Source organism: Pagrus pagrus, assembly GCF_965226575.1.
Source record: "Pagrus pagrus genome assembly, chromosome: 13".
In the NCBI taxonomy this organism is placed as follows: Eukaryota; Metazoa; Chordata; class Actinopteri; order Spariformes; family Sparidae; genus Pagrus; species Pagrus pagrus.
The window spans coordinates 16,019,923-16,043,344 of record NC_140197.1 but is presented as its reverse complement, the minus strand read 5'-3'; the positions used below and the strand labels follow the sequence as shown (position 1 = coordinate 16,043,344).

At 42.8% G+C, this 23,422-nt stretch overlaps 2 protein-coding genes across 4 annotated transcripts; both read right to left on the bottom strand.

Annotated features, from left to right (window-relative positions):
- Positions 1 to 128: 128 nt before the first annotated feature.
- On the bottom strand, positions 129 to 1,492 carry ier2a (immediate early response 2a). The gene has a single exon (XM_084370795.1). The coding sequence runs from the start codon at positions 1,101 to 1,103 to the stop codon at positions 582 to 584; it is 522 nt and encodes a 173-aa protein (XP_084226921.1). The 5' UTR covers positions 1,104 to 1,492; the 3' UTR covers positions 129 to 581.
- A 4,812-nt stretch (positions 1,493 to 6,304) lies between these two features.
- nacc1a (nucleus accumbens associated 1, BEN and BTB (POZ) domain containing a) lies at positions 6,305 to 22,776 on the bottom strand. 3 transcript variants are annotated; one of them, XM_084372012.1, is made up of 8 exons: positions 22,645 to 22,776; positions 16,824 to 16,982; positions 16,179 to 16,445; positions 14,556 to 15,207; positions 14,217 to 14,387; positions 13,342 to 13,447; positions 13,057 to 13,154; positions 6,305 to 10,867 (listed from the first exon to the last, which is right to left on the bottom strand). In XM_084372012.1, exons 2-8 carry the CDS (start codon positions 16,947 to 16,949, stop codon positions 10,557 to 10,559), a joined length of 1,731 nt encoding a protein of 576 aa, XP_084228138.1. In that variant the 5' UTR covers positions 16,950 to 16,982; positions 22,645 to 22,776; the 3' UTR covers positions 6,305 to 10,556. The 3 variants fall into 3 exon arrangements, with proteins under 3 accessions (XP_084228138.1, XP_084228137.1, XP_084228136.1); XM_084372011.1 differs by lacking the exon at positions 22,645 to 22,776 and adding an exon at positions 22,000 to 22,477; XM_084372010.1 differs by lacking the exon at positions 22,645 to 22,776 and having other exon boundaries at positions 14,577 to 15,207.
- Positions 22,777 to 23,422: the final 646 nt, after the last annotated feature.

The following is a 23,422-nucleotide window of genomic DNA, read 5'->3' as shown; positions in this document are numbered from 1 at the left end:
CACAACAACTTTCATGCAACCAACAGGCGTTTTTCTTTTCAGTATCATGACTAAGACATCACACACAGCCCTCATTGTTACATCCCAGCTTTCCTCCCTCCTTGTTAAAAAGCACACACCACTCCAGATGAAGTACAAAAAGTGTTTAATAAATACTGAGGTAGTTGTATTCGTTGGATGTTTTTACACTTGAATTCATCACAACACTTCTCATCTCCCGTCAGCGCTCACACAAACATACAGTGTCACATTGTGTCGAGTCGATCTTCTCAAACAAACTTGTGGGAAATGTTCATGAATGCAGCTCATCCGGATGAAGCGACTCCTTCAGTTCCGCCTCTGGCCGGCTGGAGTCGGTCAGTCCCTGAGCTGAAGCCAACATGTAGGCCAAAAGTCATCGGGGTTACGACACACTCCTAAAAAAAACCTGCCCCGGCTTGTTCAGAGTCGTGTTTGGGGCTTGTGGACAGCACTGTCCGGGGTCTTAGTCCCAAATCACCCTTGAAGGGGGCGGCTTTGAGGTGCGTTCAGGCTCCCAGGCCGCGTCGAAAAAGTTTATCGCCTTAAACCAGCGCAGTGTTTCAACACGCTGCAATGGCTCTGTGTAGAGGCATGGAGGCTGGGGGTGCTCCCAGCTCACTGCTGCAGTTCACATAGTCTATCAACACGGCGCTCACAATGAGCTGTTGAGGGGAACTCGCCTGCTCAAGTTTTGCCTTCTTGCACGGCAGAAAGTCCGGCTCCGCGGCCGCTTTGCCCCGTCTTTTCCTCGAGTGTTGAGCCGGGCTGCTCGGGCACTGGTTCTCCTTGTTCTCCGCGCCGGTGAGCAGCTCCGAGGAGGAGCACACGGCCTCCTCTCGGGGTAAAGTCCGAGGCTCTCCGGTGGCGGGCTCCGTGGTGCTCTCGACAGTGGAGTTTGGTGGTTCCCAGTCCTGCGTTTCTGCCGTCGACTGGGCCGCGTGGTACATGTCCCGGGCGGATTTCATCACCAGAGTCAGGAGGAGGCTCCGGTGGAGGCGGAGACCCCCTCGCTGGGTGCGGGAGCTGTACAGTTTCCCCAACGCCACGACCATGATCCTCTTGGCCTCGTTGCTGACCTCCATGTCACTGCTTGTTTTGAAACTAGTCCCGGACAAACAACCAGAGGGTGAGAAGGTTTGTAGATTCAGTCCGTCCCCTCTGACTTCACACAGAGACACAACACAGTCCGGCCCGGGGTGCAGGACCAGTACTTATCACCTCGTTGACGTCACCCGCTCACACACGTCATATGAAGTTCGCCCCGCCCACTGGCCTCATACACAGACTGCTATCTGAAAACAGCCCTGCAACAACTGGTGAGGCAGCTGTGGTTATTTCAATCAGCAGGGACATAACTGTGCACATACCAGGGGTGGATGAGGTATTCACATTCTCTAAGTACAAGTACCACAATGTGAAAATACTCCACTGCAAGTATCAGGGTATTATCAGCAAAGTCTACCATAAATATGAAAAGTAAAAGCACTTATTCTGCAGTACAATGTTCCCTGTTATTGTCGTATTATTATATATGATGTTGTGGATTAATGCATGAATGTGTATGCTGCATTTTTCTGCTGTATATGTTAAAGGTCAAGCTGATTTAAAGGGGCACTGTGTAGTTTTGGAGGAGAAATTCAAACTCAGAATTTTAATATTTACAATATTTATGAGGTAATAACACAAACTCAGAAATATTAATCTTTTACATAAGTGAATAAACAAGCTGTTCTCAGAGGAAAATAAGGTCCCCAGGACACTGTTTGTAGGTAGAAAGGTGGCAGGGTCTGACTCATATAAACAAGGTAAAACAGTATGAAAATTGTGTTGTCCTTAAGTTTGTTTATTCTGTTTATTCAGTCATGAAAACAAAAAGAGTTTGTTTATTTAGTTTGTTTAGGTATGAGATAAATCAGTCAATGAAGATCTTTCTCTTCTGAGTCAAATGTCTTCCCCAAAACTACATAGTGCACCTTTAACTACTTTATATGCTGTTGGGTAGTTTAATCAACAGAGATGCATCATATTCTCCAGGATCATCATATTTGTAGAATCACTCTAAAAAAAAAAGAAGCTATTCCAGCTAATCCAATTAACAGGGGTTAAATACTTAAAGGAAAAGTTCATCCCAAAATGAAAATTCAGTCACTAACTACTCAGCCCCGTGCTGATGGAAGGTCAGGTTAAGTTGCGTAGTCCAAGCACCTCAAAACATTTCTTGAGCTTCACGGCAAACGCGCAGCGTTGCGGCATTCTCCTAAACAATTGTAGAAACCAACATAAAACGACTCCATACAGGTAGCGTGGCATTATTGAGGGCCCACGATCCCAATTTGATTTGAAAAGATGTTATTTACACCCACGACGCGCGGCCATGTTCGTGCACCCACTTCAGATGCTTTTAGCTTTGGCAGCTACGGTAAAGAGTTTGGCTTATAGTGGGTGTAAATAACGTCTCTCCAAATCAATTTGGGATTTTCATTTTTGGGTGAACTTTTTCCTTAATTTAGCTTCAGAAAGAGGAGAACATTTTTCCAACCCATCAAACACGTCATCCTTCAGTTTATCACAAACCACCACATTTGGAGATACATGACATTTACTGGACATGAAGTGTATAACAGTTTGGGAAATAGGCTTTTTCAGCATCAATCCTACAATGAAGAGGAGGAAACACTGAAATCTAACCTCACAACAGCTCCAAAACTGTCTCATTTGCACAATATATAACATTAGGAGAAGAAGAAGTTGATGGTGGTCATTTAATTCTTCCATTAGAGCTGCTGGATTGCTGCACAGAGACCCAGATAATCTCTTAAGCACATTTTTATTACATTATTTTAACATGCCCAAGAGCCATGTATTATGGCATTTTATGATTTATCTCGCAATATTTTATCAGCATCACCATCAACCTGCCTGTAAATGTCATTTCTATAGTTTTTAGGTTACATAAACAGGTTACCACATGTTGATAGCTCTGGACTTTGGACCAGCAGTTCCTCCCACCTCACAGTACTTTTCCAAAGCTAGGTCAGGCATGCACCTGTCTGTCCTTGCATCGGATATCGGCCACAGATCCTCACTCTGGTCCTGGCTGTACTTTTGTAAATGTGTTTGACTGCTGCTTTAATATCCAACGCCGAATCAGACAGTGCAGTGCAACTTCTCAGGGGCGCAGTTTTGCATTTAGCCGTTCACACTTGTTAATGCAGCCCACCACCTCCATGAACGATGAACCAAAATAATGAATGGGGTTCAAGCTGTGTGCATTTTTATGTTCAGACTCTGGGTGCAGCTTTAAATGGAGTCAGCCCAGTCACATGCAAGTCATTTGTGCTGCATGCAAACAAAGCCATACTGTGTTGTAAGAGTACCGTCGATTTCGTCTTAAGAGCATTGAACACTCTTGGCTCGGTATGACAAGGCAAGTAATGTTCATCAGGCACGCTAAGGACCTGCTTTGTAACTAATCCAAATAGTGAAAATACATGTCAGGCATCTCTAAACGTTTAAGGACACGTTTCAAAAATGATTAACACGGTTTAAATCGACCATAATGTATGTGTTTGATGAGTCAACCCTGCAGCAGGAGAAGTCTAATCTGTGAAAGTTATTTCTGTCTGCGTTTAGTCTTTCTCACACCAGGGGAGAATACATGCCACTGCTCTAGTTATCTGGAACAGTGAAGAAGGCAGTACTGTCTCTGAGCTGCTGTCTCACCCATCCCCCCAGTGTGTTGCTTCCTTTTGAAGAAAAAAAGAGAAGGGGGAGGTGTAGGTTAACAGACAGATGCCCATATTAAGCACATCCTGCTCCTGTGGCACATGCAGAGGAAAACCCATGACGCCAGTGGGAGCCCTTGTTTCCTGAAGCCATTTAAAGTAACAGCAGCGAGGGTTGCGTCATCGCTGCTTCCCTCTGCCCATATTTGGCCAATGGAATCCATTCCAGGATGTATCACCAGCAGTGGCTGCACAGATATGGCTACACTGAAAGTTATACATCAGTATGACAGCACAGAGCTATGCATTTTGCTCTCGAGCATCAGTTTGAGAGTGCGTGTCAGATAGTTATTGTAGAAAGAGAAAGAAAGAGAGGCCTTTTGTCCAGGCTGCCCTGGACCTCCAGAGGAATTTGTGGTATGCAGGTGATTGTGTCTGGGGTGGCTGCAGTTCAACAAAAACATCGGCTGCAGAGGATGAAAGGCTGTTTGCATTTTTTAAACATGCTGTAATAGTCTGAAAAAATGCACCTGTCGATGTGGAAGGAACGCATCGAAGTCAGTGGGAGCCATGTGAAAGGGAGTAAAATGAAATGCTCCTGTTGACAATGACAATAATTTATCACCTTTTTTTTATTTGACCAGTCGCCTCTTTTAAAGATACAGTCTGATTTTGTCACAGTGACCAATAACATCCCCAAAAAGATATGAATGAAATAACATTTCCTCCTCCTGCTGATGTTTTCCACTCCACACAGTTCGGTGGTAAGTTTCAAATCATCAACAGAGGTGGAGGGAGACTTGATTTTGGTTTACTTTTCAGTGCAGTAACAAGATTTCGTCCCAGTAATAGATTGAAGAGTGCCCTCCTGTGGTTGCATTGTGGAACTGATTCGCCCTGAGGCATCGTGACACTCTTACTTTTAACCATCTTTTGAGCTTTTTATTTCTCCAGTCTGAATCAGGTAATGTATATTCTGCATTTCACATATGTGAGGCAGTAGATCACCCCTCTGTCAGAGGAAAGCCAACTTAAATTCTTCTTCCCCAGATGGCACTAACGTTAGGATTGCAAAATCTTTCCGCTTTTCAAATTGCTGAGATGCCTGTGCTCCACATCTGGAGAATTATGTAACCACTGCATTGGACTGCAGTGGACTGCATTCAAAGATTTTCTACCTTAAACCGATATTAATGGACATTAAAACATTATAAAAAGGCAGACAGATACAGATCGCTACATGTTTTTGGACATGTCATTTTGATCCACCAAGAAGAGATTTTTGGTTATTTAACCAATTAAATGTTTGAATTTCGTCAACAGCTTTTTGTTTATTTACCTGACAAACATTTGTTTACGGTGTATACTGTATGTTTGGTTTATTTGTGTTTTAATTCTCAGCAGTTGGGCTCAAACAACATCCTGAAAGAGGCTTAAAGGTTACATCATAAGCAACTATCTTGCCTTCACATAGAGATAATGAGTTTAATTTTAATATCCAAAATATGGATTAATGCAGGGTTAAAAGTCACTCTTTCTTGGTTATAGCATTATATATTGTTATTGTGATGACTGAGTTGGCAAAATAGTGGATTTTGAGTGAGTCATACTGTATTTTCATCCTTTCAACACTGGGTGGTGCACTAACAGGGGAAATTAAAAAGATAACTTGGTTCTGCTCTGGGCCATGGTGGCCTGCTGGTGAGACAAAGATATTTTAAAGGAGGTCATGCATGAACAGAAAAGGAAGAGAGTGCCGCTTGTTCAACTCATACAGGGACTTTGGTCTAGTCACAATTACATTAGAAAAAAAAGGTGTGTTTTGTAGCCTTACATATACTCAATTTTAAAGAAAGTTGTTTTTGTTTCTTTCATCTGAACCACTTTAGATAAAAATGGATCAAGCCTGTTCTTGATATAATTAAAATCGTCATAGTGCTAAAGTTAATGATGGAAATTAATCATTGATTCAATACTTAATCATTTTAAAAAGGGTCTTTCCTTTGAGGAAAGCCTTCTTTTAACAGTCTTTATATAAAGTTGAGTTGTGTCATTTTCTTACAGAGTAGAATATGAAACATGGCCTCATTACACAGAAAGCAAGTATGAAAGCAAAACTACAGGAAAAAAGGCAGGTGTGGGGCGATATGTTCATAAAGCATGAAAAAAAAACTGGTCATACATAGCGGCCTCCAGGTGTGAGTACTGAAGAGTGCATGAAGAGGAACATTCAAGAATGCGCCTGCATGTTTGAACTTTGTATTTGTAGGTATCCGACAATTCATTTCTTACTTTCAGTAAGTACCCTCTGAATACCCAGTCTACTCTGATTGGTCAGCTCACACACACCTGAGCCAGCACCCCTCACAGTGTCTCCAGTCGGCTCTGTCGTGTTTTCAGCTTCCAGTTGGCTTCACGTCTACTGGACTTTGGGCTTCTTAACTTTCAAGACCTTTTACATGCACAAGAACCTTTATAACACACTGAAGAAAAGAAAAGAAAAGAAAAGAAAATAAAAAAAAAATAAAAAATACAACCAGTAAAAAAGGAGTCAGAGAGAAATTGTTACAAATCTTTTATTAAGATATTCATTATTTAATCCATTTGGACATTTTCTCTATGATTTGTATTTATTTATTTTACAGTCGTTAATGTGCAATTACCTTTGATAATGTTGGGTCACAGTTACAGGGCTTTCACAAAGTTATTGGCACTTGGAACACAGAAAGAATAGGATGAGCAGTACAGGATGTCCACTGGCGCTACAGGGTTACAGAGGGTAAGGAGCAGGGGCAAAGACATGGGGCAGACCAATTACTGCACGGGTTGTGAAGAAGCGCTGTTTCTGGGTAAATATTATACCTCATGCTGCGAGTGCACAACAAACAATCTGACCTCTATGTGTGTGTCTATATATAATATACAGTATTTATCTATACATGTGTATAATCATATTTATATATGTACTGTTTAGTGACAAAAGGTTCCCCATGCGGTGCCACACCTTATCCATTCAAGTGTGTAGGTCTACATATTTTGTGAGGTGTAAACACATACGTTGAAAAGGTACAGATATTACAATTCAGAAAAAAAAAAGCGTTAAAGCTTTCTATTCTCCAATGCACACAAAGTAAAACACAACCACACTCATACGCCTTACTGCACATGAAGATCTGTGCCAGACGGTTGTGAGTGAGGGACTTTCTGAACATAGAGTTGGCCCTGAAAGTGTACTGTAGGTAAATCCCCTGACACATACTGTAACCACAGTTACTTGACTAGACAGGCCCCAAACCTGTGTCTCCAGGCTGGGCTCATGAGGTGCAACAGCAGGATGTTCTGACTGGGTTAATGGTGCAGTGTGGACACTTTCTGTGTTGTGAAAGAATCAATGCTGATTCACTGGTGATATTTCAGCTCCATTAAATGAGTCAGAGTGGAGTCATTCAGTAGTTCACTGTGTTACATGGTTCCTGCAAGAAACTCATTTAAGGCCTTGTCGTTTCTCACTTTTAAAGCTACTTTATATATTTTTTTTATTTCATTTTTAAGTCTGATATTTTGGTGTTCTATGGGAAACTCTGTGTTTTTACAAGACTGCGCTTGATGATTTTACTCTGGTTTCGCCAATACCTCTGTGAATAACACCTGAACAGTAATTTGGTTATGGGTAACACTTTATGGTAGCCATCATTGATACATGGTAAATATATGTAAATCATAGTTAATTAAAGTGTACTATGTAGTTTTAGGAAGAAGTTTTAATCAGAAGAAAAGGATCTTCATCTTCAAACCAAACCAACTCCTACGTTTTCATGATTGAGTAAACTTAATAAAGAAACTGACTTTAAAAGGACAACAATTTCATTCGTTTTACTTTGTTATATTTAGTTAATAGTTATTTGACTGTTAAACAGTTTAATGCCTTATAAAGCAATTGTTTATCGTACAATTGCAACTGATGTTAACAATACTTTGTAAGTGGTTAATAAATCTACAAACATTATCTGGATGGCTATTATAAAGTTGCAACTGATGTTTATATACCTTTACAATTAATTAATAAATGGTTTGTTATGCAATTCATTGTTTTAAACAGTAAACCAACTATTGACACACGTTTAACTAACTATAAATTGACCATTTAATTAATGATGGTTATTATAAAGTGTTACCGGCTAACTGTCATACCTGTAGGCACGAAGACTGACAGACTTTGTGGACATCACTCCAAACGAGAAGCTACATTTTTCATATAGTTCAATTTCATTGCTAGATTGAATATCTCTTGGTCCTGTTATTGTACACAAAGCTACGAATCTGGTGTTAAGAGTGGATTTATTTTGAAAGCCTTTCAAATCTGAAATGAAAGGTTTTCTGTGGGAGTATGGTAACTTAAATGCACCTGGCAGAGGCTAACTTTAGTACTGGCATAATTAAAAAAAAAAAGGTAATTTGAGCTGTGTTGAACTTGTGTAAACTAAGCTCACTTAAAAGCCACAACGCAAATAATACAAACATATCATAATTAAATTTCTGCCTTGCCTCTCTCTGAAACACGTGAATAAACTCTTGGAGGTGAAACATGACACCAGCTGCATGATGGACAGGAAGCACAACAGTCTTCAAAGATACTGGCGAGGTAAGTGGGGGAGGGGTGCTCGTGTGGCATCTACAGTCAAAGCTTACTGAGGTTTTGTTGTCATTACCCATAACGGAATACTTACAAGGTACTGCATTTTTTGTTCTGTTCCTAAACCATCAGGTCAAACCATCTACATAAACTCATCTATATAATTTTAATCCGTAATGAAAATAGGTTGAGCTGTATCTGTCATGCTTCTAATAAGATTGACTCAACTGCCTTGAGTAAGAAGCATTTACTCTTTCCTCATTTATACTTCCTTTGTCTTCAGAAAAAATAGAACCTTCTCAGAAATCAGTCGTCTGTGAGAGCATTTCAGGTTAAGAACACATTCACACCACCTGCAACAGGTATAAGGAACCCCCTGTACTGACCTGTCATCTACAGGTCCACGTGCGCTCACAAAACTTCTGACAAACAAAAACTTTCACATAAAAAAAAAAAAAAAAAAAGGTCAGTTGTCGACATTTCATAATCAGATGCATCCAGCAAACAGAAAGGAAGAACACTTGGGATTAAACTCAACCTAACAGTCTTCTTGATTATTATTTACAGTAGGAGTTTGTGCCACTTCGAAAAACAGGCAGACATGGAAAAAAAAGACAAATTACACCTACAGGGTTTCAGTTGCTACACAACGTTTTTCTCAAAAAAGGTGCATGAACCACTGGTTCGTCTCATTAAGGTGCAGAAACTCCACTCTACCTCTCATGGAAGGTGCAAAATTAAAGAGGTGGTGCATTCGATACATGGATAAACTACATACCCAAAGTTTCACACACACATGGATAGTACCATAAAACCTGTTCCTGCCTCCTCATGACATCACTGCACCCACCAGGCTCCTGCGATGATTTCAATTAAAAGGCACGTTCCATTATTCCATTATTATTTCCTTTCGCACTATAATGTCAGCAGTTTTTCAATCATTTCAGTACAAAGAAGAAACTAGTTGTCGGATCAATATAACCTTTATATCTCTACAAGTCGTCTTCAAAATCGTGGGCCGATGTTTTATCGAAGGAGGCAAGCGTTGCAGGTTCATAACCTAACAAGAAATGGTTATCATAGACAACAGTCAAGCCAGCTGAATCAAGTCTTATTATTCATTTTAAGCTTGTGAAGACAGAAGATGAAATGCTTCAAATTTAGCAGTTCAACTGCTCATTCCATCACTCCGCACTGTCAAATAAAGATAAAAATAAATGACTAAGGGTCCTATGATACGACTGCTTTATTATACTCCTCTTTTCTGCAAAAATAGCACTTTTCCTTATTTGACAAGACCTCTTTCAATAAAACATGAAGATCGAGATTTTAAAACAATCCCTCCCGCTCTCTTTGCTCACACCAATTTGGGCATGAGCACTTGTATAAATATAGTTTATCCTCTAAAAATATGACCATCTTTGATTACCTGTTGCCCTTAAATGTTCTTTACAATCATCTCAGTGAAAAGCTTTCTCCTTCTCTCTGGATCACTTTTCAGTTTGTAGATGGAGGAGAAACATGCTAAAACTCTAGAAAACAGAAGGGTGAGATATACTTCTTTGAGACGCTGCACAGTGAAATACTCAGGTGAGATTCTCGGCTCTCAAGTAAGGTGGCGTGGGGCGAAGAATACTTGCAGGGTGATGAGAGGAAGGTGCGAGGGGAGGAAGAGCAGGTAGTGTTGACTCATTTTGTTATCCTTTTTAAATTTAGTTCCTTTTCCGAGGCTGGAATACAAGTTGTCAGAAAAATGACCCTGACACTTACATTCAATACACTTGCCACCTCTTCTCCTAGCCTGTCCAACCAGCCATCCCTTCCTCCTCAGGCTGCACTGGCAGCTCCCCCCACCACCTGCATCTCAGGGAATGTATTTAATATGCAACAGTGGATGCGCTTACACACCTTAAACAGACAAGGAGAGGCAGGAGAAAACTTAACATCCTCTTACTCTCTCCCTTTCCTCACTAACTCCATTGTACAGTCATAAAGCAAAAATTGAAGTTTTCATGTCCTGGTTACATCAGGGTAACAGCAGCTGTTGCCCCTAGCAGTGTAGTACAGACAGTCAGATGTGAGAGATCAGCGTGGGCCAAAGAGTGAGGAGGCAAGCAGAACTGGGGAATACTGGTACGCGTGTCACCAAATTTCAACCTTCCCCCAGGACACAATGTTCAAAATAACGCTGCTCCGTCCCCGCCCACGCCCTGTAGCGATTCACCTGAAGAGCCGCCCGACTCCATGCCAGCACCGCCCGTGGCCTCCAGAGAGGCGGGGTCGAAGGCCGGATCCGCCCCCAGGGTGTCGTCCTCCATCTTGACGCCGTCGGGAAGGAAAGCGCTGTAGGCGTCGCTCTCCGCCATCAGTAGCTTCAGCTTGGGGATCCAGCTCTTGCGGACCACGCGTCGGGCGTTGGTGCACATGTCGGCTGCGATGGCGTTCATCTCGCTCTCTTTGAAGCTGGTGGCAAAGTTCTGGCAATAAACTGGTGTAGAAAAGGAAGACAGCACAGTTAGGCTGATTTACTGTTATGCTGCAAGACAAGAATTAGTGTCATGAGGCAGACAGGAACCCGAACTACAAAAACAGTGGTCAGGGGAAATATTATGTTTTTAATGTTCACAAGAGGAATGCACATTACTAAATGAGTAATGGTGCCCATTAATTCTGTACTTTATTAAATGCTGTTTTTATTCCCCACAGAACTTCAACTACTTATGAGGTTTAAGGAGGATTTAAGCAGTCTCAAGTATCGAAGCTCCTCCTCCTCACACTACAACACCTACAGCATTGATTAGGGCTGCGACTAGCGATTATTTTCATTGCTGATTAATCGTAAATTATTTTTTGGATGAGCTGGTCCATAAAATGTCAGGAAATGCCCGATCAGTGTTTTTCCAAAGCCCAAGATGACATGCTCAAATATCCGCAACTCAAAGATTTACTGTCATAGAGGAGCAAAGAAGCCAGAAAATGTAAAAACAAAAAAAATAAATCCTGAGCTTTCAGTGTTTACACGGTTTGTTTAAAACTTTTCCCTTTTTTATAAACAGACAGAGACTACAGTAACATCAAGGTCTGACATTCAGTTTCACAGTAAAATGTTGCTATCTAGTGGTCACTGTGAGCTATAACCTAATGCTAATTAGGAAAAAAAAAAACAAGTAGCAAGCACTTTAACATTAAATCAGTAGGGCTGACTACAAGTGATTTAGTTCACTAGTTGGAATATTTCCACATGTCAAAATGTCACTTTGTCTAGTTGACATGTTAATTTAATATACTGTAAAACAATTTTGATACATTAAACATTTTCTTGTGTAAAAATTACATTTTCAACTTAACTGATTTACAGATATCTTTGATTTAATTATAAATATCATGAACTCCTCTTTAACTACTAAAAACAATGATTGCACATATCTACAATTGGATTTCCGCATATTTTAAAAGGGCTGTGACTAGTGGAAATGTAACATCTCTTTTCAGATATCAACAATATGTCCAACATATCAACAAACCATTTCCAATATGTGGGCCTGATTGTACATCAAGTACCACGAAGCCATTGATCGACCTTTAAATAGGAACTTCAGTATGTATATAACTGAAGATATCAACAATGACATTTTCACTAGTGGAAATTACTTTTTCGATATCTAAAGTTAAATTCTGATTAGTTATAAATTGTATTGTAGATACCTAAAATACGATTGCTACTGATACACATTTAATTTTCACTTTACTTACAAGTGTATTCCAGATATCTGAACTGTAATCCCAGATGTGTAAAATCAAATCATCTGAAATTACATTCCTACTATTTACAATTCCAAGATGTCAGTCAGAGCTTTTCTAGAATTTATTTTATCATCTGCAAAGTCAGAAAAATTTAGATAACTGCAATGAACATTGCCACGAGTAGAAAATGAATTGTTGTTAGCAATAATTAACATTTCGACCAGTGAGAGCTAGAACTACAAACAGTGGGAAATACAGAGAGTACTAATTCATATACGGTGAGTTTGAGAAGTCAATGGTTAAATTGGTTAGTTGTGATTAAAGAACATACTGATAATATATTTATGTAGACAAATAATTTAAAAAACAATAGAGTTTGTGAATAGGTGTAGAATAGTATCTCTTGTCCCTAAAAACATTATTATGATTGTGAATTAAGAATTTTAGATATGTAGTCAGGTCACTGCCCTAACATTAGCTAGCTAGCATTAGTAACATTAACGTTTGCTAGCTAGAGTTAGCATCATTAGCAACGTTAGCTAGTGCAACAATTTGGCAACCACTTCAGGAAGCAGATGATTAGAACAACAGCGGCATTGTGATGTGAATACAATGGAGGGGGAGATGGAACGCCACATTTAGTGGCTGAATGTTTTCAATGACAAGTTTAAGTGACACCTACGATGAACATTTCCACTTGAAAGAAATACGTGGTTGATAAAGAATCAACATTTTGACTAGTGAGAAATGAATTGCAGGTGGTCAAAATGACATTATGGATATGTTGGCTTGGTCAAAAAGCGATTGTTGATAACTACGATCGTTAATCATTAACTTCAGCGACACAACATGTGTGTACAATATGTTTATGTACGCAGATCTATTGCATGCTTGTGGGCAAACACCCACTGACAGATAAACATGTTCGCTCACATTTAACCGCATGCAGAACTCTGTTGTCCAGGGGCTTGCGGCTCGGGTCGTTGGTGGACGAGCGAATGCCTGTTCCACAGCTGTTGGCCAGAGTGTTCCTGATGCACCAAAATGAGACAGTTTCAGAGAAAACAGAACAGAAGAAAACAAAAATAGTTGTTGTACCGCTTTAATGCCGGCAGATAAAAAAAATACATTAATTTCTATATTCAAACAAAGCTTCTGCTAACGTCACATGAAACACTTGCAGAAATAGACCCAGACATGCAGACAGAAGGAACAAACCTGTCAAAGAAGGCAGCCAGCAGCCTCCTCAGCAGCACCTTGTGTCTGGTCCCCGCGCTCACATGACAGTTCATTAGCTGGGCTCGCGATATATACACAGAAGTACCTGCAAAGAATACAGTACAGATGAATGAGCCACTAAACATGACCGTTTCCTTGACTCATTTATTGTCTCACCTAATGGCATGTTTGACCTGTCATATACTAGATTTACTGGAATGGAGGATTTGTTTACCCGGTGACAACATGATTCATCTCAAACATTGTTGCTGTAGGTGTGGAGTGAAGAGGCTGTGCTTTAGTTAGGTTTTCGCTTCTTTGCCCTCTTCCTTCTTCTGTTTTGTTTTTATTTTTCACAGGTTCTTTGTCAAATTTACATCTGTGTCAACTTTCATTACAGGTATTATTTACATGAGTCTTTTTTATTCTATTATTAAACTCCCTTACAACACTGGCGTATGTTATCTCCCTCTTCGTTTTCTTTCTTTCTTCATTATTGTCTCTCTCTCAGTCACACGCGCACACTATATTGGAAGGTATGTAACTCGGCCTGTAAGTTAACACAGACATTGTCACAGGATGTCCTTGTCATAAACACACTGAGTCAAATGTGGCTAACTGCCACATAATCTGCATGCCAATGTCAAGCCCAGTCATTTGAGGACAGCTTCTTAGAAATATGTGTATACAGACTGCTGCCATTGCCCCTAGAATCAACTAATATGATTATACTGATGATTATTATGATCATGATTATTTTGTTATTCAAGTTTTTATGTGTCTAATATAGATTATTAATATATCTTCCAAATGAGCTTGTAAGGAGTTTCTGTGATCACACACACACACCAAAACACCCACACATACCAACATACCTGAGACTAATTCTAGTTTCTCAGCAGGGTCTCCTTCCTCGTACAGTTTGGGATGACAGCGGTTGCCTATCTGAGCGATGAGTTCTGCGGGGAGACATGTCAGGTCTCTTCCTCGCATCCGACCCCGTGTCTCCGTGTGGTCTGGGAGAGCCTCAACACGCTCGCCAGCAGCTGGAGAAACACAGTAGTGCTAGATTAGCACAAAATTACATTTCCCACACAGAGAAAATATAGTGCACAGTACAATGCATGCTAAAAACAGAAACATTATTAATAAATCCATAAAAATAAAATGGGAAATATCAGCAGAGAATGCAAAAATGTCTTGCAGGTACATGCCTTCTGTCCTATGTCCGTTACCTGCAGCTCCCATGTTGAGCATGCTGTACATAGTATACATATTGCAGATTTGCCTATACTGCTCTTCAGCACTTTCATCAGTTCCCTCCTCCTCTTCTTCATCATCATGGTAGCTGATGGGTGAGTCACTAGCGTAGGTGCTCAGGGTGCCGGGGCTGGCGCCCTCTGACATGCCGAGACCTGCTGCAGAGCTCCCGTTGGTGCCCACGTTGCCAGTAAGCCCGCCACTGGCCACCATACCCGCCAGGCTGGTTGCGGTGGCACCCATACCCATGGCCAGTCCGAGGGCTCCGGGGCTCTGAATCGCACTGCCCCGCACCGCCTCTTGGGAATAACGAGCAGCCTTCCTGGCCCCCCCTCCGCCCCCTGAACCTGCTCCGCCTCCATCTCGGCTGCTGCCGCCCTCCCACAGCCGTTTGGCTACAGGAGTGCAGACCACTGAGTAAGGAGTGGCCGCCTCTGGCTGGCTTGCTGGCTGCTCTGTCTTCACTCGTGATACCAGAGAGAGCGGCGTCATGCAGGAGGTCGGCCGGGCTGCACCGTTACTGGTTTGCGTTACAGGGCTCTGGGGCTCAGAGGGTGGGGCCTCCTCAGCTTGAAGGCCCTGGGAGTCGCAGCTGGGCGAGGAGACCTAGAAGTGAATGTATACATCAACTTTGGGTCAGCATACATAAACACAGTGATTAACCAACAGATATAGGTGAAGTCTCTAGTATGTTGCCATGCTAGTGGCTAGGCTGAAAGATGGTCAGTCTTTCAGTCCAACACTTAGGCCGGGTTTGGACTACAGAAGTTTTAAAATCCCAACTATTTTTAAAATCAGGTTGCACATTCACTGGGTAACATGAGAAAAGTACTGAGACAATGGTTTGGGATGTGTGCACATAATCAAATTGTCATTTTACTCAATTTACTAAAAGGTCAAGGCCAATATCTTATCGGCAGATATCAATCATATGCTGATATCATCTAGCATCCCTAGTTGCTTGGTAACACTGTCCGCTGCCAATGGATGTCACTCTCATTGGCTGTTGTGGTCCCGCTGGGAAAGTACTTACAAAGTCATGCAGTTAATTTAAGATTAAACATGTTTGAAATTATTAGTGCTGCCTGATGAGTCAGGGAGCAGTTTGAAGGTTTAAACCTGAATCTGTAAAACCATCATATAACCAGATAATCTGTGTAGAACATTGGTACCTAACCAAGGACCCAGACCTGATTTCGCCTCTGATTGTCAGGAGGGGTGAATCAGTGATAAATTAGCCCAAAACTCCTGTAGTCTTAGTCCTGATTTAGATATGTCAAGAACCATTGGTTCTGAAAATCTCTGAACACATCATATATTTAAGAGCTGTTCCAACTGATATAGACACATTGTAGTTTGGGTTTTAATATGACCAGATAAACCCTAACAGTAATTTTGGTAAGTTTGACCTCTTCCACTAAAACTGCCACTTTAAAACTGACATACAGTGAATAGCATGCAGTTTGTGTGTTTATTGTACTCTTCGCATTGGAAAACTCAAAACCACCTTTTCCTATTTCACAAACACAAATACAATATCTGATAATATGTTTCTACTGACATTATTTCATCTTTACCTTGAGGAAGAATTCCGTGCCTTTTTCCATGATCTGTTGGATCTGCAGGAAGCCGGCAGTATACATGAGGAGAAACTGGTCTCCCACCGTCATGCTGAGACGGCCTGTGTAGCAGAAAGCCAAGATCTGTTGGAAGCTCTGGGGCTGGACAGCTGATGGGAGCTCCACTACGGTTGGGCACGTCTCATTGCTGCTACCACCACCACTATTGCTGCTGAAAAGGTCCCGGAAATAAGAACTGCTGGCGGCCAGCACGGCTCGATGTGCCTGAGACAAAAGCAGATAAGAGGGCGTCCCATTAGAACGTTTGAGAGTAGTGCTGATTTTGAATATATAATGTAAGATTGCTGCTGACATCAAACCAAAGAATCTTAGGTCAGCTCTTCTTAGCAATGGGCTTGTGGTGAATGAATTTACTCTGTGTTCCCTGATATGGAGACAGGGTCAAAGACATTCTCATAAACTCATATAAAGATATGTTTAAGGCTAAATATCATTCAAATTGTTCTGTTACAAAAGTTACACTCCTTTTGAAGTACACTGGCACTCAATCTTCCATGCAACATGGTGGCCATGTTTACACCCCAGCCTTGACTTTCAATATAAGCGTAATTATAAAAACAATACAACTTGTCTTGTCACTACCTTGAAGGCGTGGCCCTTGACCACCACGGAGACGTCGCAGTAGAGGCCCTGCAGCCGCTGCTCGTTCAGACACTCTAAAACATTGTTGCCAAAGTTTGGGATCGCCATCTGGAGGGTCTGGGCCATGGTGCGCCTACGCACACCACCAAAGGGTCTTGTCTGGATGGAAAGAGAGGAATGAAACAATTACAACACGTGACGGAGTGACACTCCATTGTCATGTAAACACAGGTTGTTAACACGGTTCAACTTCAATTGGAAGCATCAGACTGTTGCTGCTTACACCTTTCCTCTGAAAACATTATTCCTCAACAGGGGTTTGACTGTAGTGTTAATTTTACACTGGATATTTGCTTTAAAGGAGACCAATGGTGCTTTTTCGTCCACACCGACGGGAGCTCCCCTCTCCCACAGAAACACCTCGTCAGTAGTCTCACCAGTAGTCCATGACTTTATGACTTCACACTAAGTCGCCATGTCACATATTTGCATAATTTATCCCTACTGGCTAGTTTGGCAAATAAGAATTCATTTAGCACAGCTGCTCTGTTGTTCTTAGCAGTGCTGGCTCAGGCATGTGTGAGCTGACAAATCAGAGGAGACTGGGTATCCATGTAGGGGGGACCTTAAAGAGACAGGAGCTCAAACAGAGTGTTTCAGACAGAGGGGGAATACAATGCTGCAGCACTGTACAGGATGAGAAAACAGGTGTGTTTTTTGAGCTTTAAAACATGTAAACTTATTCTAGTAGTAATCCCAAAATAAAATTATGAACTTGAAAATGAGCATGTCTCCTTAAAATGGGCTTGTAACAAAAAACGCCCTCAAGAAAGTTGTTTTGTTGATGTTTTTGCTCGTCTCCAGATCTCTGGGAGCTCCATGAGCTGGAGCACTGACTATGTGAGATTCATATATAGCTGTAGATTAACCCAGATAGTGACTCATGTATCACCTTGTCACACTGCTGAATCCCTGGTCATATGAGCAGGGTTGTGGTCTCAGGTGGAATAACTTGGGCACATCCATTCACAACAATAACAGTTTTATCCTGTGCTCTTTCTGTGAGGAGGTCTAATGTTACAAGGTTATGTTAGAAGACCAAAAGCTCACAGAAAAGCAGACCTAAAACAAAACAGGTGAGGAATGTCCGACTCTTCCATTAATGGACAAGAAAATGGCTGACAGTCTTTCGCTGGGACAAACATACACTAAATCTAATGGAGGTCTAGTTTTTTATTAGGGCCAAATCCTTCGCAGAGAAATGCCTCTATTCTAGAGAAAAGTAGTCCAGAGTATGAATTATTTCCCTTGGCATATTTAACTGACACAGGCCACAAATATTTCTTCACACAGTCCTACGGAAGGCTTTTGGCAGGCTCACACAGGACGTTGATATTTGAAACAAAGTTTGGTTGAAGCTTCCGTGGATAATCTACACTGCATTAATCCTATACGTCACTTCAGCCTTGCAGTGGTTGTTATTGCCAGGAGCGGGCTCAGTGAAAGCCTTTTTTATTTTCTTGCCTTCTATGAGCTATAAAATCCTGGTGTCCTTAGATAACTGGGTCATGTTCTGTTATTCTATGTGCAGTGTGTGTGTGTGCGTGTGTGTGTGTGGCCTAAACAAACACCACATAGCATGTTTCCATTCACTTCTCTAAACAGTCAAAGACAAACATACCCCCTTTACCCAGCACCCTCTCTCCAAGATTCCTATATTATGCCTGTAAATATTAAAGAGTACCAAAGTCCCCTCCGCTGTGGAAATGCAGGCGACTTTATTGCTCGAGTCTGTAGGACAGCTTCGTGTTCAGTGGCAGGATATGTAAAGACACTGCAGATAATGTACCATGTTCTTCTTTGTTTAAGATTGTGTATATATTAACTTACTCTACAGAACAGAGTGGGGAGGAATCTACTTTACTATTTACTTTAGCTATGACTTTCCTCATACAGGCCTGAAACGTGCTTGCGCTTTGTCTTGCACTTATGGACGGCAGCACTTCTTTTAAATCCTTTGCTTTTATCATATTTTTACCATTATTATTATCAAGTAAATGTACTTGGCATTTAAAGAGCACTTTTCTAGTCCACCGACACTTGTCACATTCACACAGGCTGTCATGCCGACCTGCGACAACACTTCCAATCGAAAAACGCTGCCAGTTGTTTCTATGCTACGTCAGTCACACATCGATGGAACAGTTATCGGGAGCAATTTGGGGTTCAATGTGATGCCCAAGGATACTTCGGCATGCGGCCAGGTGATCCCGGGATCAAACTGCCGACCTTCTGATTAGTGGACGACCCGCTCTCAGTTGTTTGGTCGATCAGCTGTCTCCCGAAGATAACGTCTTAAATGTCGTGTTTGGTCCACAACTGAACGATATTAAGTTTACTGTCATAGAGGCGTAAAGAAATCAAAACAATATTCCAATCTGAAAAGCCAGAGTCAGAGAAACCAAATAATGATTATGTAATTAGTTTCCCATTAATTCAGAATTTGATAACTCATCGAGTAATCGTTGCAGTAAGTGTCTCTTATTCTCCATCTTATTTTACATTATGGCATTCTCTCACTGTTATTAAGCACATCCATCTTATTTTTACTATTATCATAAAGTGGGTTTGATTTTTCATCATATTTGACATTAATTGGCTGAGTCTGTTTTAATGTCAAATAGTAACTCCACCAACTTTACACATTAAAGAATGTTTACATGTCTTGGGGAGAACCACTTCATGAGTGGAAAAAGTAGCATAAAACCTTCTGAAGCTGCACGTAAACTCATAAATTGCCTCGAGTGATGTCACTCTGCAGCCCAGTTGCATTGTGGGTAATGCAGGCACCAGGTTTTGAAAAGGAGGAAGAATGCATTGGATAAAAAGGGGATATCTCTGGTGGTGCTGTATCGATTTGGATCATTTGTTTCTAAACTGTCCCACAGTGCTTTAGGAGTGCAATGCTAGCACCTAACCTGGTGCCTACATTACCCGCATGCAACTTAGCAACTGTGTGGCATCAACGGAGGCAGTTTATCAGATTACATGCAGTTTCCTCTGGAGCCACAAAAAGCTTTGTACTACTTTTGTCACATGTGCAGTTGTATGTGACCTGTTAACACACTTTAATGTGTAACATTGGTTGAACTGTCCTTTAATTCTGTTTCTTTCTTATGTCTGAGTTGCATTTCTTGTATGAAAGGTATGTATACAAACAAAGTTTATGACCATTATATCACTCTTCAGTATTGGGTCATCACATGTATGTGGTATGCACTCTGTACTCAAAGCCACTATATAACTGCCTCAGCATCAGCAAACAATAAAACAGATGCCTTGATAAGCCCATGTGGCTTTTTCACCGAGCATAAACCTTAACTCAATGCAGAATACAAGTCATATGTCTTCCTACATTTATTCACAAATGAGTAAGTCTGCAGCGTACAACAGTGTGCACGCATAGCTGGGGCAAAGCTACTTTTCACACGGATGCTTTACCACTTAAAAGTGTTGCATGAATGCATGCTGCACAAACACACAAACACACACACACACACACAGCTAGATAGATGCCAACAATCTCTGATAATGTGAGAACAAACTGACTGAAGCTCGCCCTGTGAGAGCCATACAACCAACTTTGGTGTGACTGACTGATGAGGGCTGGAGTGAGCCGCCCCATCATATCCAAAGCCTTTCATTTGGGACCTCGCCAAGCTCCAGGGTAAAGAGAAATGCTCTCTTTGTCTCTGTCTCACTCAAGCTCCCTCTCCCTCATACTAAAACACAGATGCGCACACACAAACTCAAACAAACCCACAAAAGGCACACTGACTCACACACAGACATTAGACAATACTGCTTGTTTACAGTTTGGCGAGCCGCAGTAAGCACACATGCGTGCACATAAAGACACACAAACACAGGGCTGAGAGCAGGGTGTGTTTGCACAGTTTGTCCTGACAGTGAGAGAGAATGTGGCTGTGTGTCTGTGTGTGTCTGTGTGTCTGTGTGTGTGCTCATGTGTGTCTTTATGCACCAAGGAGGGGCAGTGGGGCCTGCAGAGATGAGAGGGATCATCTCAGGTCCTTATTCCATTAAATATATAGAGCACAGCCATGTGAACGAGTGAAATTCACCCGAGCTCACCCTGTGGCTGAGATCTCACACAGACCAGCCTGGTGAGGAAAGTAGGTCAAAACATACTCACAACATACTTAAGACCTTAGACTTTTCATAGTAAGCCTTGAGAATGTTTTGCCTGCATTCGAAGGGGCTTATGGTAAGTTATGATGGGGCAGCTGTCAACATATTTCGACATTTATACTGTCTGGACTACTTTCCAGTTCCACACTGAAAAAAACAGCATGGGCACTCACACAGCTATGTGAGTGATTACTGTGGAGTCATTGGTGCAGCTGGCACACAATGCATTCCCTCTATAGGCATTTCCTGGTTCCCATGTGCCCATGCCTGCATGCCTGCGCTGCTCTTACCAAGACAAGACATACAGTACGCACGGGCCCGATTCGTGCTGATTCTTATATAACGGGGACACCCTGGATGTGAAGCAGCACTCACACAAACACACACCAAAAAAAAAAAAAAAAAAAAGCTCCTAAACTTCTGAACTCCGCATTACTGAGTCGTTGCCCCGCGAGTGCAGAAAGTGTTTAAACGAAAAAGGATGCCGGATAATGGGAAGCAGATAAGGAGCTCTTTAACTCACCGGGGTGACCGCTCCGTGTGCCAGTCTACCCGCCGGGAGTGCTCCCCTGTCTGCTGGCGCTGGCACCGGAGCCGGGAGGGAGCGGGGGGGGCGACACAGGATGGCAGCCAGCCCCGGTGATACCCGGGTGAGGGCGACGGTGTGTTACTGTTTACGTGCCGACGAATGCTCCTCAAAGTACATTAATGTGAGCCATCTTCGGCGGGCTACGCGGTCACAATTCGCCCCTCTCCCCCTCCTGTGGCCGGCGGCGCTGAAATGTTTGATGCCCTCTCCCATCCGCAGCGGGCCTCTAGAGGTGGCTAATGGCTAAGCTAACGCTACTGTTAAATATTTTGGGTTCGCCCCGGCGCACCATCCACCTCATGCACACTCAGCCCCAGCTGCACAATGTCACGCATTTCCGCGATAGTAGCACGCTCGGAAGATAAACAAGACACTTACTGGCTGTGCGGACGAGGTAGCGGTGCTGCGACGCCGGTTGTCAAGCCCAAATGTTGCTTATTTAAATATTTTGGTGATGGGGGAAATCGCTCCCCCTGCCATTCTCCATTCTACCGACATCAACAGGTCATCCCAGGACACGCAGCAGCTGAGGGCGAGCCAGACGGAACCAGTGCGGCACGGAGCGGGGGGTGGGAGCACAACAAGGCACAATTCTTTATGAGCGACGCTCGCAAAGAGCTGCCGTGCCAGCGAACAAAAAAAAAGAAGGAAAGAAAGAAAGAAAAAACTTGACTGACAATATTCACATAAATGAGAGACGAGTCACATGAAATTAACCGTTTCACTACGAGCACCGCTACGTTTCCTTGTTTTGATTGGATGGCGCAAAAGAAAGTTCAGGACTGTGCCAACGCGGACCCATCCCCTCTCAGCCTATCCCAAACTGTAACTGTCCCGTGTCGGCCGGGACCGTCCATCAACCCAGATCCACTCCTCTAACTGTAAGAGCACCGGCACGGACCCCCCCCCACCCCCCTCCACTCCGCTCACCCTTCCCCCCCCTCCCCCTCCGCCGCCGCCGGGTCCTCAGACGACCCCGGCCAGGACGCCCCGCACCTCGGCGGACAGGCTGGAGACACTCACCCCCTCGCTGGGAAGTTGATGCAGAGCGTCGGTTCAAAGGAGGAGAAGCAGCGCTCTCTCTCCCCGCTTTGCCTCGCTCCGGGCGGCCATTCAGTGTGAGCTAAACGCCGATAGCAGAGCCATCGAGGGCGGTACAGTATCCCAGGGGATTGCGGAACACAGAGCCACTGATCGCACGGCGCAGCAGAGGAGGAAGACAAGCATGACGCGCTCGTCATTCAATCGCATGATCGTTCCGAGCGCAGCCTCAATTTGGGGAGACCTATCCCACGGCGTGCGCTGTTTGCGCATTGGCACAGCAACAGCAGCAGCATGCACAGAGAAACTCTCTCTCTCTCTCTCTCTCCCTCTCTCGTCTCACTCCCTCTCCCTGCATATGAGCGATAGAATTGGGAAAAGTAGGCCGTGTGTGTGTGTGTGTGTGTGTGTGTGTGTGTGCGCGCGCGCGCGTGTGCTTATTTAACTTGAGTGAACTCGGCGCGCGCATATAAAGTAGGGATAAAGCCGCGCCCGTGTTGGCTGTAAACAAGTGAAACCTTATGTGCAGGCTGCAATGACATCTATCATACCTGTGTTCAGCTGAGACATGTCAGGGCCCTCCTATAGGTCAAACCCCATGCGGGCACACTGTACTGTATCCAGCAATAGCAATCTACTGTCTGACAAAGCCTGCATATGCATTAATGTGCACGTGAAAGTGACATTTATGCATTCGTGTCTTTACAAAAGCATCAACAGTGTAGCAATGGCAGGAAATATGGATGTAAGGTGAAAAAAG